Source organism: Callithrix jacchus, chromosome 9 (genome assembly GCF_049354715.1).
Source record: "Callithrix jacchus isolate 240 chromosome 9, calJac240_pri, whole genome shotgun sequence".
In the NCBI taxonomy this organism is placed as follows: domain Eukaryota; kingdom Metazoa; phylum Chordata; class Mammalia; order Primates; family Cebidae; genus Callithrix; species Callithrix jacchus.
Window position 1 is genome coordinate 54872801 of NC_133510.1, and position 15825 is coordinate 54888625.

At 40.5% G+C, this 15825-nt stretch overlaps 1 protein-coding gene across 7 annotated transcripts in view; it reads right to left on the bottom strand.

Moving 5' to 3' along the window:
- Positions 1-15825, bottom strand: part of XPOT (exportin for tRNA) — a 46201-nt gene that overhangs the window by 3332 nt on the left and 27044 nt on the right. For all 7 annotated transcript variants that reach the window (XM_078336130.1, XM_002752701.7, XM_078336128.1 and 4 more), the window contains 7 exons: positions 14664-14949; positions 11915-12104; positions 10766-10882; positions 10478-10593; positions 9728-9775; positions 5971-6042; positions 236-292 (listed from right to left, as the gene is read on the bottom strand). In XM_078336130.1, coding sequence (XP_078192256.1) covers positions 236-292; positions 5971-6042; positions 9728-9775; positions 10478-10593; positions 10766-10882; positions 11915-12104; positions 14664-14949 — 886 coding nt within the window. The remainder of the gene's footprint in view (positions 1-235; positions 293-5970; positions 6043-9727; positions 9776-10477; positions 10594-10765; positions 10883-11914; positions 12105-14663; positions 14950-15825) is intronic.

Sequence of the window (15825 nt, forward strand, 5' to 3'; positions counted from 1 at the left end):
CTAATCCCTCTAGTTTCTATTTAATTACATCATGGAAATATAAAAGGAAACTGGCATTTTCTTACCAATATATCAAAGGGTATACATTCAGTGTGCTTACCTAACGTTTTATGATCTTTTGCAAGAGCTTAAAAAGGACTTCACATAAACATCTGTAATTGCAGATATTTATTCTCTCTTGGCTCTCAAATATTACCTAATTGTATGAAGATATGTGAGTTTCACAAATACTTACCTTTAAGTAATTTTTAAAAACTTTAGCATCAGGCTGCTGAAGCGCTTGACAAAACTCCTGGGGAGCCGGAAAAACAGAGCAGAACAAGAACAAATGTATTTGTATTAAATCCATTGTAATTCATATCCACAGTTTAAGTTGTTGTTTTTTTTTCTGAAGACAGAGTTTTCGCTCTTGTTGCCCATGCTGGAGTGCAATGGTGCTATCTCAACTCACTGCAACATCTGCCTCCCTGGTTCAAGTGATTCTCCTGCCTCAGCCTCCCAAGTAGCTGGGATTAAAGGCATGCACCATCACACCTGGCTAATTTTTTTTTTTTTTTTTTAATTTAGTAGAGACAGGGTTTCACTATCTTGGTCAGGCTGGTCTCAAACTCCTGACCTCAGGTGATCTGCCCGCCTCAGCCTCCCAAAGAGCTGAGATTATAGGTGTGCACCACCGTGCCCAGCCCACAGTTTTTTTGTTTTAAAGAAATGGTCTTGCTCTGTCATCCAGGCTGAAGTACAGTGGTATGATCATAGCTCATGAACATTGTTGGAGGAGTTGGTATCCTCCAACTCCTAGGCTCAAGGGGCACTCCCACCTCAGCCTCCCAAGAAGCTAGAATTACAGCCATAAGTCACTGTGCCTGGCTTTTTTTTTTTTAAGTTGTAGTTAAAAATACTTGAAACTTACCATCTTAACCACTTTTACATGTACAGTACAGTAGCATTAACTACATGCACACTGTTGTTCAACAGGTTTCTAGAATGTCTGCATCTTGTAAAACAAGCTTGCTTTCTGCCTCTTAACTGAAGAACTCCCCATTTTCCCCTACTCTAGCCCCTGGGAACCACCATTCTACTTTCTGCTTTGGCAAGTCTCAAATAGAATCATAAAGCATTGTCTTTTAATAACTGCCTTATTTCATTTAGCATAATGTCCTCTAGGTTCAACCACATTATAGCATATGACAGGATTATTTTATAAATAAGGCTTAATATTCTATTGTATGTATCTTATTTGTCCATTTATCTGTCAAAGGAACTTAAGGTTGCTTCAAATTCATAGTATTCTTATTATAACTTATCAAGATCAATTCAACAGTACCTCACCACAAGAGGTTTATAGCATTTTGAAATGCTCTTAGACAAGGTGGACTCATGCCTGAGAAGAGTGAGTGGGACAAAAACTACATTGCTATGGCTGCTCACATCTAGTAAGAGGGATAAAACCAAGCAGAGCTAGACCAAAAGAGAATTCTAACAGAAAATTCCACAAAAAGTGTTGTCAGACATAAGGCATATGAAGAAGGGAAAACAGGTTGCTTATCTTTCACAATAGAATTGCTAAACAGAAAAATATTTTTGCTTCATTTAGCAATCAGGAAGAGTATTAGCTGTAAAGGGAATGGTCTAGTTCTACTTTTGATGAGCGCTAAGATCATGAGAGTAATTAGTAATTTATTATTTTCATTAAAATATTAGTTTATGCCAGGCACAGTGGCTCACACCTGTAATCCCAGCACTTTGGGAGGCTGAGGTGGGCAGATTACGAGGTCAGGAGTTCGAGACCAGCCTGGCCAACACAGTGAAACAAAAATTAGCCAGGCACGGCAGTTTGCATCTGTAGTCCCAGCTACTTGGGAGACTGAGGTGGGAGAATTGCTTAAATCCAGGAGGCAGAGGTTGCAGTGAGCCGAGATTATACTACTGCACACCAGCCTCGTCGACAGAGTTAAGACCCTGTCTCAAAACAAAAACAAAAACCACCATTGAAAGATAGCTGTGTTCACGGACTGAAGACTTAAAAAATGTCCTCACTACCCAAAGCCATCTGCCAAGAAGTGTCTGACGCTCTCTTGCCCCTCTTTGGTGTTTGGCTGCTACCACCTGTGAAGGGGCCCTTCCCATTTGCAGTACCCAGACCAGGGTGATGTAGTAGTGTTCAGGGACATGGTGAAGGTCATAACAGTGAATTATAACAAATATGAGTTTCTGGGCGAAGGTGCCAGGAAATCTGCATTTTCCAACATACCTCAGATCCAATTTAAAAAACACTTGGATACAGATTATGATGTTTAAGAACACGATATCATTACCCTTCCTACAATTCTATTTATATTATGAAGAGCAGGTCCTGGTGGATACAGAGATCAAGGTGAGTAAGGAGATCATGGAACACACCAAAAAAATCATTGGGAAGAATGAGGTCACGCTTAAGACCAAAAGGAGCAGGAGAAAAAGCAGTTATCTCACCCAGCTCATTTGGCTTTCAAAGTATTTTTTCTGGGATTCTACCCGTAAAGGGAAAGGGCAGGTATCCTACCTGGGCCTAGTGGCATTACCCAAGGAGAAGACAGGGAAGTAGACAGCAACACTGAAAGCCAGTACCCAGGACTAAGGTTAAAGGCCACTGTGGGCTACAGTAATTGATATGTGGTTACCTGGGCTACAGAAAAGCCCCTAGTTCTGGCCAGGCACACAGGCTCACGCCCATAATACCAGCACTTTGGGAGACTGAGGTAGGTGGATCACTTGAGGTCAGGAGTTTGGGACCAGCCTGGCCAACATGGTGAAACCCATCTCTACTAAAAATACAAAAATTAGTCAGGCATGGTGCTAGGTGCCTGTAATCCCAGCTACTTGGGAGGCTGAGGTGGGAGAATTGCTTAAACCTGGAAGGTGGGCATTGCAGTGAACTGAGATTGTGTCATTGTACTCTGGAAATCTCTTTGGAATAAAAGGACCCCCCTTTTACACATGTATGTAAAATGACATAGGGGAAATAGTATATAAAGCTGAGCTGCTAAACGAATATTCCTGTTCCATCAGGTCAAAAAAATGCTTCTTGATGGCCAGGCAAGGTGGCTCACACCTGTAATCCCAGCACTTTAGGAGGCCAAGGTGGGTTGGGAGGATCATCTGAGGTAGGAGTTCGAGACCAGCCCCGTCTCTACTTTAAAAAAAAAAAAAAAATTAGTTGGGCATGGTTGTGTGTGCCTGTAATCCCAGCTACTAGGGAAGCTGAGCCACAAGAATCGCTTGAACCTGGGAGGCATAGGTTGCATACAGTGAGCCAAGATCATGCCACTGCACTCCAGCCTGAGCAATGAAGCAAGACTCCATCTCAAGAAAAAATAAATTAAAAAAATTTTTAAAAGCTTCTTAATCATTTCAAAAACAAAAAACAAAGCAATGTACAGATTCAAGGCAATCCATATAAAAGTTCCAAGAGCATATTTTATAGAAATAGAAAAACAACAATAGAATTTACATGGAATCCCAAAAGGCCTGGAATAGCCAAAAACAATCTGGAGAAAGAGCAAAGCTGGATATACCACACTTCCTGATTTCAAAATGTAACATTACAGTATGAAAACAGTATGGTGCTAACAAAGGACAGACATATATCCTAGCTACTTGGGAGGCAGAGGTAGAAGGATTCCTAGAGTCCAGGAGTTTGTGGTTGCAGTGAGCTATCACGGTGCCACCACACTCTAGTCCAAACAACAGAGTGAGACCCTGTCTATTTTAAGACAGACATATAAACCAGTGGAACAAAATAGAATCTGAAAATCAACTCCTGCATACAGTCAACTGATCTTCAACAAAGGTACTAAGAATACACAAAGGGGAAACAATAGTCTCTTCAACAAATGGTACTGGTGAAGCTGGATTACATGCAAAAGAAAACAAAACCCTTATCTTACACCATACACAAAAATCAACTCAAGATGTATTAAAGCTTTTATATGTAAGTCCCCAAATTGCAAAACCAGAAGAAAACAGGAAAAGCTTTATGATGCTGGTCTTGGAAATGATTTCATTGATATCATGAAAAGCTATATTAGTGGAGCTACATCGAACTAAGAGGCTAGTGCCCCATAAAGTAAGCAATCAACAGAGCAAAAAGGCAACCTCTGGAATAGCTAAAGAATGGGAGAACCCGCCTGTAATCCCAGCACTTTGGGAGGCCGAGGCGGGTGGATCCCAAGGTCGAGAGATCGAGACCATCCTGGTCAACATGGTGAAACCCCGTCTCTACTAAAAATACAAAAAAATCAGCTGGGCATGGTGGCACGTGCCTGTAATCCCAGCTACTCAGGAGGCTGAGGCAGGAGAATTGCCTGAACCCAGGAGGCGGAGGTTGCGGTGAGCCGAGATCGCACCATTGCACTCCAGCCTGGGTAACAACAGCGAAACTCCATCTCAAAAAAAAAAAAAAAAAAAAAAGAATGGGAGAAAATAACTGCAAATCATTTATCTGATGAGGAGTTAATTTCTAGTATATTAAAAACTCCTTTAATTCAATAGCAAAAAACCTAATGACTAGAAAATGGGCTCAAGACTTGAATAGACTTCTTCAAATATGAATAGCCAACAGGTATATGAAAAGATGCTCAAACATCACTAAATCAAAACCACAATGAGATATCACCGCACACCTCTTAGAATGGCTATTATAAAAAAAAAAAAAAGACAACAGTGTCGATGAGGATGTGGAAAAATTGGAACCCTGCTACACAACTGATGGAAAAGCAAAATGGTATACAGCCACTACAGAAAACAGTAAGAAGTTTCTTCAAAAAATTAGAATGAGCATCTCAAGAATTAGAATGAGCATCTCAAAGACATACAAGCACTCCCATGCTCACTGTAGCACTTACTCACAATAGCCAAGATGTGAAAATATCCCAAATGAATCTACCAGTGGATTAACGAACAAAGAAAATGTGATATATACATACAATGGCATATTATTCACCCTTAAAAAATTGGGAAATCCTGCCATATGTAACATCATGGATGACCCTAAAGGACATTGTGTGAAATAGCCAACCACAACAAGAGAAATAACTGTATGATTCCACTTATATGAGGTATCCAAAGTAGTCACATTCACAGAATCAGAGTAAAATGGTGGTTTCCAGAAAATGGGTGCTGGGGAAATGGGAATTGCTAATCAACAGGTATAAAGTCTCAGTTATACAAGGTGACTATGTTCTAGAGAGCTACCTATGTTTTATAGGTCCAACACTGTCCCTATAATTAACTATACTGTGTTGTGTACTTAAAAATAGTTAAGATGGTATATATCTCATGTAAGTGTTTTATTACAAAATAAACAACACTATTGATGAAGAAAAAAATTTTGAAATATACATAAGAGATTATAATTCTAGGTTTAGATACTTCAATAACTCCATGTACTACTGGATAAGAAATCTGAAAAATTATATGCCAAGAAACAGTATTATATAAATGACTTCTTAAAAGTATAAGGTAACTCTCTAGACACTTTCCTTAAAATAGTTTCAGATTTACAGATGAAGCATTGATAATCTTGGCATACATACAATGAACTATCTGGCACAAAGCTTCAGAACTCTGCTGTAGTCCCCTTTGGCAGTCTGGAAAAGCCTATTAGACTCCTTTTAGAATGTTTCTTAAAAAAAATGTGTAAAACATACTACATGGGATTACAACAGAAGCCAATTATACTGAATAATGGCTATCAGACTAAAGTATGGTAGAACAGTAAGGACTTATTAACTTGTTCAGTAACAAGGTGTAGTGACGTTACTTAGTAACTCATAGTTTCAAAATGGTGATAAGCATAAATAGTATTTTGAGATACTGGTAACAACTTATGTAACATGAAAATATTTGTGATTTCTACTGGTGACAGTGTCACAGGCAATGCTGCTACTACTGTGATCTCTTGCCTATACAATGGTAGGAAACAGCTCTTACCTGGATTATTTCTGGAGCTACTTGCAAGGAGGGCAGGTATTCTTGTTGAAGATACTGAACACATTCTGGGCCCTGAAGATTAAAAGATACTTAGAACTATTTTCTTGCTTGACATTAATAAGCTTAAAAAGAATTGGAAAACCACATGTACACTTTAAAAGCAACATTGTTTGTGTTTAATAACACAAACTCGAGAACCAGACTGCCTTGGTTTGAAGTCTGGCTCTGCAGCTTTATAGTAACTTGGGCAAGTTACTTAACCTCTCTGAGTATCCATTTTTCCATCTGAAAAATAAGGTTCTTGGCCGGGCACAGTGGCTCATGCCTACAATCCCAGCACTTTGGGAGGCTGAAGTGGGTGATCACTTGAGGTCAGGAGTTCAAGACCAGCATGGCCAACATGATGAAACACCATCTCTACTAAAAATACAAAAAAATTAACCGGGTGTCATGGTGCATGCCTGTAATTCCAGCTACTCAGGAGGCTGAGGCAGGAGAACTGCTTGAACCCAGGAAGCACAGGCTGCAGAGAGCCGAGATTGCACCACTGCACTCCAGCCTGGGTGACAGAGTGAGACACTCCAGCTAAAAAAGAAAATAATAATAATTCTATCTCTCCTCAATGTACTCTTCCTTGCACTGAAACCTGGAATTCCTGTTTATATTAGTGCTCCTGAATCAAAGGATTTGTTTCCTCCTTCATCTTGGATCTAGGTCACAGTTTAATGACCCATCAGAGGAAACCTGTCTTTAATTTAGAAGCAGAAACTCTGCACTGTTTCCCAGATCCCTCCTACTTTACTTCTCATCTTTTTCTTGTGTCTACCCTTTCTATGCTTGCTTCCTATATATGCATTGTTCATCACCTTGTAACCTCACTGTTATCACTTTAAAAGAGTGTACTTTTGTTTTGAATCAGGAAAAGTAACCTTGTACCTCGAGTCAGTCAAAAGAACAAAAAAATAGAACAATGAAGCAAAACATTTTTTTCGTTTTTAAAACAAAACACTTTAAAATATAGTATTGTCTGACTCAATTCTGTGTTTAAATTAAGACATCTATGGGTACAACAAATACTGCTCAACTAGAAATACCATCCTTACTATTTTTTTTCATCCTTCATCCACATCCACCTTGTCTGTCTAGCATCCAAACAATGCCATCCAATCTCCTGAGACTCTCTTCCCTTATCTTTGATAATACTCCTACCTCTGGTTCTGCTTTTTTTTTGAGACGGAGTTTCGCTCTTGTTACCCAGGCTGGAGTGCAATGGCGCGATCTCGGCTCACCGCAACCTCTGCCTCCTGGGTTCAGGCAATTCTCCTGCCTCAGCCACCCGAGTAGCTGGGATTACAGGCATGTGCCACCGTGCCCAGCTAATTTTTTTTTTGTATTTTTAGTAGAGACGGGGTTTCACCATGTGCTTTTTGTTTTGTTTTTTGAGAGTCTCGCTCTGTTGCCCAGGCTTGAGTACAGTGGCCCAAACTCAGCTCACTGCAACCTCACCTCTTGGGTTCAAGCAATTCTTGTGCCTCAGCGTGCCAAGTAGCTGGGATTACAGGTGTGCATCACCACTTCCAGCAATCTGGTTCTCTTTCTACCTTTCTGTTAACTCTTGCTTGAGCCAAGGTTCTTTCTGTTCTGGTCTTAGAAAGTCTTAGTCATTCCTATGGCTTTACAGACTGACTTACACTGAGGACTCCAAAATCAGTATTTAGTTCTAACTGCTTCAGACCCATTCTTCGGAACACTTTCCCTCTTAAATTAAAAACCCACTTCCTACTGACTTCCCAACTTTACACACGTAACATAAGCCTTTTAACGTAGTCTCATCTTATTTTTAGCTATCACTTCTGCCTCTATTCTTTAGCTAAACAGGATTAACTCTATAACTGCCCACCAAATCCACCATGTGACATCTGTTCTGTCTCTGTATACCAACTTGTCTTTGCCCAGAATGCCAGCTTCCTGTTAGTCCCATCAATCTATATTTATCTTAAGGGCCATCAAAAATATCACCTCTTTCCTATAGCTTGCTTAGACTGCCCCCTCAGGCAAAATTGCCTGTTCAGCTTTAGTTCCACAGTATTTTATATGCCTCCACTAAAGTACTTAACCCACTGGAGTTTTTTATGTGTTGGTCTCCCTAATATCAGGGGATGCTTCGTGCATCTTTATGCAGTTACCCTGCCGTCCCTAAACACACACCTACCCTACCCTAGCACATAGCAAGTGTAGAATAAATGCTGCTAAATTGAAAACACTTCCAGTCTCTATCTGAATCAAAAAATCAAGTTCAAATGAGTGCACAGCCTGAATGGAGAGCAGTGAGCAAAAGTTCATGTCTTTTTAGGAGATGAGGGGAACTACTGCTCTTTAGCTGGTTGTACCTATGTGGCAATACCAGTCCTGTGCTGGCATTTTATGGCTTTGAGAGAAGTTGGAGGCAGGAATTTTCAGTTTAAAAAAAGTATCTGAGAGTTTAAAATGCTGGCAACCAATTCCAGTTATTTACAAATACCCAGAATCAGCTGAGCATGGTGTAATACCAGCACTTTGGGAAGCCAAGGCAGGAGGATCGTTTGAGCCCAGGAGTTCAAGTCCAGCCTAGGCACAATGGTGAGAGCCCAACTCTACAAAACCATAAAATTATTTGGGTATGGTGATGTGTGCCTGTAGTCTCAGCTGTTCAGGAGGCTGAGGTGAGACGAGCCAGGAGGCTGAGGTGGGAAGAGCCAGGAGGTTGAGACTGCAGTGAGCCGAGATCATGCCACTGCACTCCAGCCCGGGCAACAAAGGGAGACCCTGTCACAAAAAATAAAGTAAAATACATATTTAAAAAATAACCAAGGCAGAACACAGTGGATCACACCTGTAATCCACCATTTTGGGAGGCCAAGGCAGGTGGATTACTTGAGGTCTGGAGTTCAAGACAGGCTGGCCAACATCGTGAAACCCCATCCCAACAAAAAATTAAAAAATTGGCCAACCTGAGTGACAGAATGAGAATCTGTCTCAAAAAATAAAATAAAAAATAGGCTGGGAGCAGTGGCTCATGCCTGTAATCCCAGCACTTTGGGATGCTGAGGCAGGTGGATCACTTGAGGTCAGGAGTTCGAGACCAGCCTGGCCAACACGGTGAAACCCTGTCCCAACTAAAAATATAAAATTTAGCTGGGCATGATGGCGGGCACCTGTAATCCCAGCTACTCGGGAGAATGAAGCAGGAGAACTGCTTGAACCTGAGAGGCAGAGGTTGCAGTGAGCCAAGACTGTGTCACTGCATTCTAGCCTGGGCAAAAAGAGCGAAACTCAGTCTCAAAAAAATAAATAAAGATAAAAATAGGCCGGGCATGGTGGCTCACGCCTACAATCCCAGCACTTTGGGAGGCCAAGGCGGGTGGATCACGAGGTCAAGAGATCGAGACCATCCTGGTCAACAAGGTGAAACCCTGTCTCTACTAATAATACAAAAAAAGAAAAATTAGCTGCGCATGGTGATGCGTGCCTGTAGTCCCAGCTACTCAGGAGGCTGAGGCAGGAGAATTGCTTGAACCCAGGAGGCAGAGGTTGCGGTGAGCCGAGATTGCGCCATTGCACTCCAGCCTGGATAACAAGAGCGAAACTCCATCTCAAAAAAAAAAAAAAAAAAAATTTTTTTTTTAAAGGAATTTTACACAAGATACGGCTTTCAAGAACCAAGATAATAATACCACATGCAAGATGACAATGAAGGGGCATGGACTACAAGGCTTACCCGTTTGAGATGAATTGTTTTCAGTGTCACTGCACACTCAGATAAAGCCTGTGAAAAACAAGTTTAAGAATTTTCATGTACTCAATTCTTGTTTAGTGATCCAGCTCTTTACTACCCTGGCCACTGCCAGAGAAATTCAAATAAATGAGAAATATTTAACTCCAGAAAAGGGATAGAAAAAAGAAAGGTAACAGGCAGGTAGATTAAGTGGCTTGAATTTAAGAAAAAAAAAAAGAAACAAGAAAAATACAAACTGTTGTTTGAATGTAGTCAATTACAATTATGAAATCTAGCTTTTACTAGGTTGTGGGAAAATGAGAAAGCAGAAACTGACATTAAGTATTGTGAAAATGAGAACTGGGGAAACTATCATACAAGGAGGATCAAGTTGCCATTCTGTGCTCTTAATGATTATAGAAAACCACTAAGTGCAAGTTTTAGAATGAAAGTAGTAGTAGTTAACTAATACTCCAGCTTGAAAGAATGTGCCATATGCCCTTTCATGGTCCTAGAAAAAGTCACGTGTTGAAGCAGCTGATGAATTTGTAAAATTCAGTGGTAGCATTGGGATTGAATAAGAATCCATAAAAAATCCAGAAAGTGTCAATTTTTAAAAAAATGAACCTGATCTGAAATCACTAAATTAAAAAAAAAAAAATCAATGAAACAATATAATCAACCTGGCATTAAAGAAGAAATTGGGGATATATGAGATCTACACAAGGTAAACAAAGATTCCTAGGTGCTTACCAATACTGTTTGTGCATCTGCCAGGTCAAAGGTTTGTTTTAAAGGTGCTAGGAAACATGCGGGGACAATGTGCTTATAAACAAAATCAGCAAATCCCACTGGTCCATCTTTACCTCCTGTCAAGAGAATTCAAATTTTCATCTTATATGTAAAAGTAAGTCAATTAATTCATCACCAGGGAAAACCAACTCCCAGTTTCTCTCTCTGTTAGGGCTAGGGTTCCATTTCATCTCTAAAAGTTTTATGAAAAGTGTGGGAAATGAAGGTTAAAAACTAAAATTATCTTACCCCAGAGCTCTACCAACTTTGAGAGGATGATAAAACATGTTTTCTGTGCGATTGGATCTGGATATTCAACTGCTCCTTGAATAACAGTAACAAGCACTCTTTCTACATTCTCTGCACCTGAGGAGAAAAACCTTACTTTAATTTCCAAAAATAATTAGGAAAGCAACCTTAAGTTCTTTTTTCATATACATTAACAAATAAAAAACTCATTTACACGTGGGACAGGAAGAATCAAGAGGGAAAAAAGCATTTACAAAGTTGCAAAATTCCTTAATTTTTATTAACTGGGCACCTATGTATTAAACACTGAAAATTCGACTGGGCGTGGTGGCTCATGCCTATAATCCAAGCACTTTGGAGGCCAAGGCGGGCAGATCACCTGAGGTCGGGAGTTCAAGACCAGCCTGATCAACATGGTGAAACCCAGTCTTTATTAAATAAATAAATAAACAAACACTGAAAACTCAGCTGGGCACAGTGGCTCCCATCTGTAATTCTAGCACTTTGCAAATGCCAAGGTGGGCAGATCGCTTTAGTCCAGAAGTTTGACACCAGCCTGGGCAACATGGTGAGATCCTGTCTCTACAAAAAATAAAATTCGCCCAGCATTGTGGCAAGTGCCAGTGGTCCTGGCTACTCAGGAGTCTGAGATGGGAGGATAGGCCAGGAGGTCAAGGTTGCAGTGAGTCATGATCACACCACTGCATTCCAGCCTGGGCAATAGAGACCCTATCTCACAAATAAAATAAAATGCTGAAAAGTCAGACTGCCCCTGATATCTTGTTCCCTAAATTTCCTATGCAGAATTCTGTACACTAATCTATACAGTTCCATTTTTTATATTTCAAAATGGCTAATTTGCCATAAAGACTAAATTGTCAGATCAATTCTGGCAAACAGCCATGTTATTTATATTGCTAAAGAACCAAATTTAAAAATGCTGCATAAAGAAAAAAACAGAATTCAAATTAATTTTAAGGTGCTTTACATAAAAGTGAGTAATTCCCAGCCTGAAAACAATGAACCATCTTTCCATGGGCTGACAAACTTGAACAGTTCTACATTTACTTCAGTTTGCTCTTGCTCATATAGATGTACAACAATGGCACAGACTTAAGCAGAAAAATTAGATACAGCATGCGTCCCCACCTTGATTTGCTATAACTTCACTCATCCCACTGCCAGTGACTGTTTGCAGGAAAGCAAAGTAACTCCTCCGCAACATCTGCTTCTCTAAAGCAGCAGACTGGTCATTTTCTTCCGCTGGCCGGAGCAGCACTTCAAAAATTGCATGTAGCAGGGGCATGAACATCTGTTGTAAAAATGGGGACACCTGTATCTGAAGATAAACAACATTAATTCAGAAATTAGTAACAATATTAACATAAACCTAGAAAAAACTATTTTACATAAAGTCTTTCTTTTCTATTTAGGATGTATATGTACATAATTCAGTTAGCAAATATCAATTTTAAGATAAAATCTATGTAACATGAACATTACTAGGCTGGATACAGTGGCTCACACCTGTAATCCCAGCACTTCGGGAGGCTGAGGTGGGTAGATCACCTGAGGTCATTTGAGGCCAGCATGGCCAACAGGGTGAAACCCCATCTCTACTAAAAACACAAAAATTAGCTGGGCATGGTGGCACACGCCTCTAGTCCCAGTCCTAGCTACTCAGGAGGCTATGGCAGGAGAATCGCTTGAACCCAGGAAGTGGAGGTTGTAGTGAGCCGAGATTGCATCACTGCACTCTAGCCTGGGACAGAGAGAAAGACTCCATTTCAAGGGGGAAAAATAAAAAATAAAAAATATTACTAAGAGCCTCAAGATCATTAATTTAAACTCTTTCCTGCAGCTTAAGATTTAGGTTAAAATAATAGGTAGTCAGAAATATTTCACAATAAAATATTGCCATGGAATATTTTCAAATTTCAATTCTCAAAAAATGAATTGTTTTGCTTAATCAATTTATATGATTAAACTCTTAGGGTTTTTTTTTTAACAAAGGTAAAAAACATCATTTAATAGCACCTTCTCAATACTTGCTTTCAAAAGAACTGTTGGGTTTTAAATACTCTTGGGCAAATCCCTTAACTTCTCCATGCCTCAGTTTTCCTCAACTATAACATATAATGCCTATCTTCTAGGGTAGGTATGAAGATCAAGTGAGTAAATGTACAAAAAATGCTTAAAACAGATTTTGAACATAGAAAATACTATGTAAATGGCTAGGTGCAGGTTCACGCCTGTAATCCTAGCACTTATGGAGGCAGTAGCGGGAGGATCACTTGAGGTCAGAAGTTTGAAAACCAGCCTGGACCAGGCGTGGTGGCTCAAGCCTGTAATCCCAGCACTTTGGGAGGCCGAGGCGGGTGGATCAAGAGGTCAAGAGATCGAGACCATCCTGGCCAACATGGTGAAACCCTGTCTCTACTAAAAATATAAAAATTAACTGGGTGTGGTGGCATGCGCCTGTAGTCCCAGCTACTTGGGAGGCTGAGGCAGGAGATTTGCTTGAAGCCAGAGGTGGAGGTTGCAGTGAGCCAAGATTGTGCCACTGCACTCCAGCCTGGCGCATGGCAACAGAGTAAGACTCTGTCTCAAAAAAAAAAAAAAAAAAGGAAACCAGCCTGACCAACATGGGGAAACACTGTGTCTAATAAAAATACAAAAAATTAGGGCTGGGCGCGGTGGCTCACGCCTGCAATCCCAGCACTTTGGGAGGCTGAGGTGGGTGGATCACGAGGTCAAGAGATTGAGACCATCCTGGTCAACATGGTGAAACCCCGTCTCTACTAAAAATACAAAAAATTAGCTGGGCATGGTGGCACATGCCTGTAATCCCAGCTACTCAGGAGGCTGAGGCAGGAGAATTGCCTGAACTCAGGAGGCGGAGGTTGCAGTGAGCTGAGATCATGCCATTGCACTCCAGCCTAGGTAACAAGAGCGAAACTCCATCTCCAAAAAAAAAAGATTAGTCTGGTGTGCTAGGTTAAAATTTATAGGTGTGGTACACGCACCTATAGTCCTAGCTACTCAGGAGGCTGAGGCACAAGAATCGCTTGAACCTGGGAAGTGGAGGCTGCAGTGAGTCATAACTGTGCCACTGCACTCCAACCTATGTGACAGAGCGAGACTGTCTCCATTTTAAAAAAAAAAAAAAAAAAGGAAGTACTATGTAAGCATCAACCACTTTTATTATTAGACAGCTTAAATGTCCTTCAGAAAACTGACTTTAATACACTGAATTACTTTTAACTCCTGCAGACTGTCTCAATCGTGGATACCCAAACTATGGTGCTTCTTATTTCTTTAGACATGTATTACTCAATGCTGTTTTTATATGCTCTTCTAGAACAGCAGGCTAGTTGTTTTCTTCTGCTACACAGAGCAGATAGGGTCTGTTTATATTTGAACATCTATTAAGCATGACCTATGTATCAGGGAGTGTACACCGTGTGCCAGACACCATGGATGATAAACATACACATGATCCAGGAAGCCCTCAATCAAGTAATTCACTATTTAAAATAAAAAGGCCAGGCACGGTGGCTCACACCTATAATATCAGCACTCTGAGAAGCCGAGACCACCCTGGCTAACATGGTGAAACCCCGTCTCTACTAGAAAGACAAAAATTAGCTGGGTGTGGTGGTGCATGCCTGTAGTCTCAGCTTCTCAGGAGGCTGAGGCAGGAGAATTGCTTGAACCTGGGAGGTGGAGGTTGCAGTGAGCCAGTATCGTGCCACTGCACTCCAGGCTCGGTGACAGAGCAAGATTGTCTAAAAAAAAAAGAAAGAAACTCAAGGGCAAAATCCAAAACATGTCTGAAGATAAACACATCTGATTTTTAAGTCAAGAGATTTTTCAGTGCTCTGAAGGTTTGCAGTACCTTGAATTTGGCTGTAATCTGGTTGATAAGAGGAATGAATTCCTGGAGGTCTTTTGCTTCACAATCTTTGAGCATATGCTCTGAAGCAGATGGGATGAACGGAAGAACTTCTTCCTCCAGGCAAATAATCATTCGATGAAGGAAAGTACGGACTCCACTTCTGAGAATATCCTTTTGTAAGGGACAACTGAGCGCTGGCAAGAATGTCTGTAAACAGTCCAAATAAACTTCGGAACAGCCACATTGTTTCACAGTCTGCTTGTTGCTGAAAGCTTTACTGGTTCGACTATATAAGCAAAAATCAGGCAATCAGATGTAACTTTACTCTTTAAAAGTGCTATGAAGTATTCAAAAGCAATGCACAACAAATTACAAAATTAACAAAACTAATCAGACCATTTTTATCCACAACACAATTACTTCCATCTTTAGCGAATATGGCTATTGGTAAACTACTGCTTCCAATTAATTATCTTTCCAGAATAGAAGAGCACAAATTAATTTAAATGAATGACATGTAGTTAATATAATCCTTCTAATGTGAATCTATCTAAATGTTTTACTAAAATCCTATTAACTGGGCTGGGCACCGTGGCTCACGCTTGTAATCCCAGCACTTTGGGAGGCTGAGACAGGCATATCACTTGAAGCCAGGAGTTTGAGACTGGCCTGGACAACATGGTGAAAACCCAACTTTACTAAAAACAAAAATTAGCTGGGTATGATACCTAACAAACAAACAAACAAAATCCTATTGAGAAAATGGACAGGAAAGAGAAAATAAATCCACTTATTATGATTAGGCTGTACTAGATAATCTGCAAACTACCTATTTAAATTCAGAAAACCAGCCGGGAGCAGTGGCTCACGCCTATAATCCCAGCACTTTGGGAGGCCAAGGCAGGTGGATCATGAGGTCAAGAGATCGAGACCATCCTGATCAACAAGGTGAGACCCTGTCTCTACCAAAAATACAAAAATTAGCTGGGCACGCCTGTAGTCCCAGCTACTTGGGAGGCTGAGGCAGGAGAATTGCTTGAACCCAGAAGACGGAGGTTGCGGTGAGCTGAGATCGTGCCATTGCACTCCAGTCTGGGTAACAACAGCGAAACTCTGACTCAAAAAAAAAAAATTTTTTAGAAAACCATCTTCAGAATTAAGC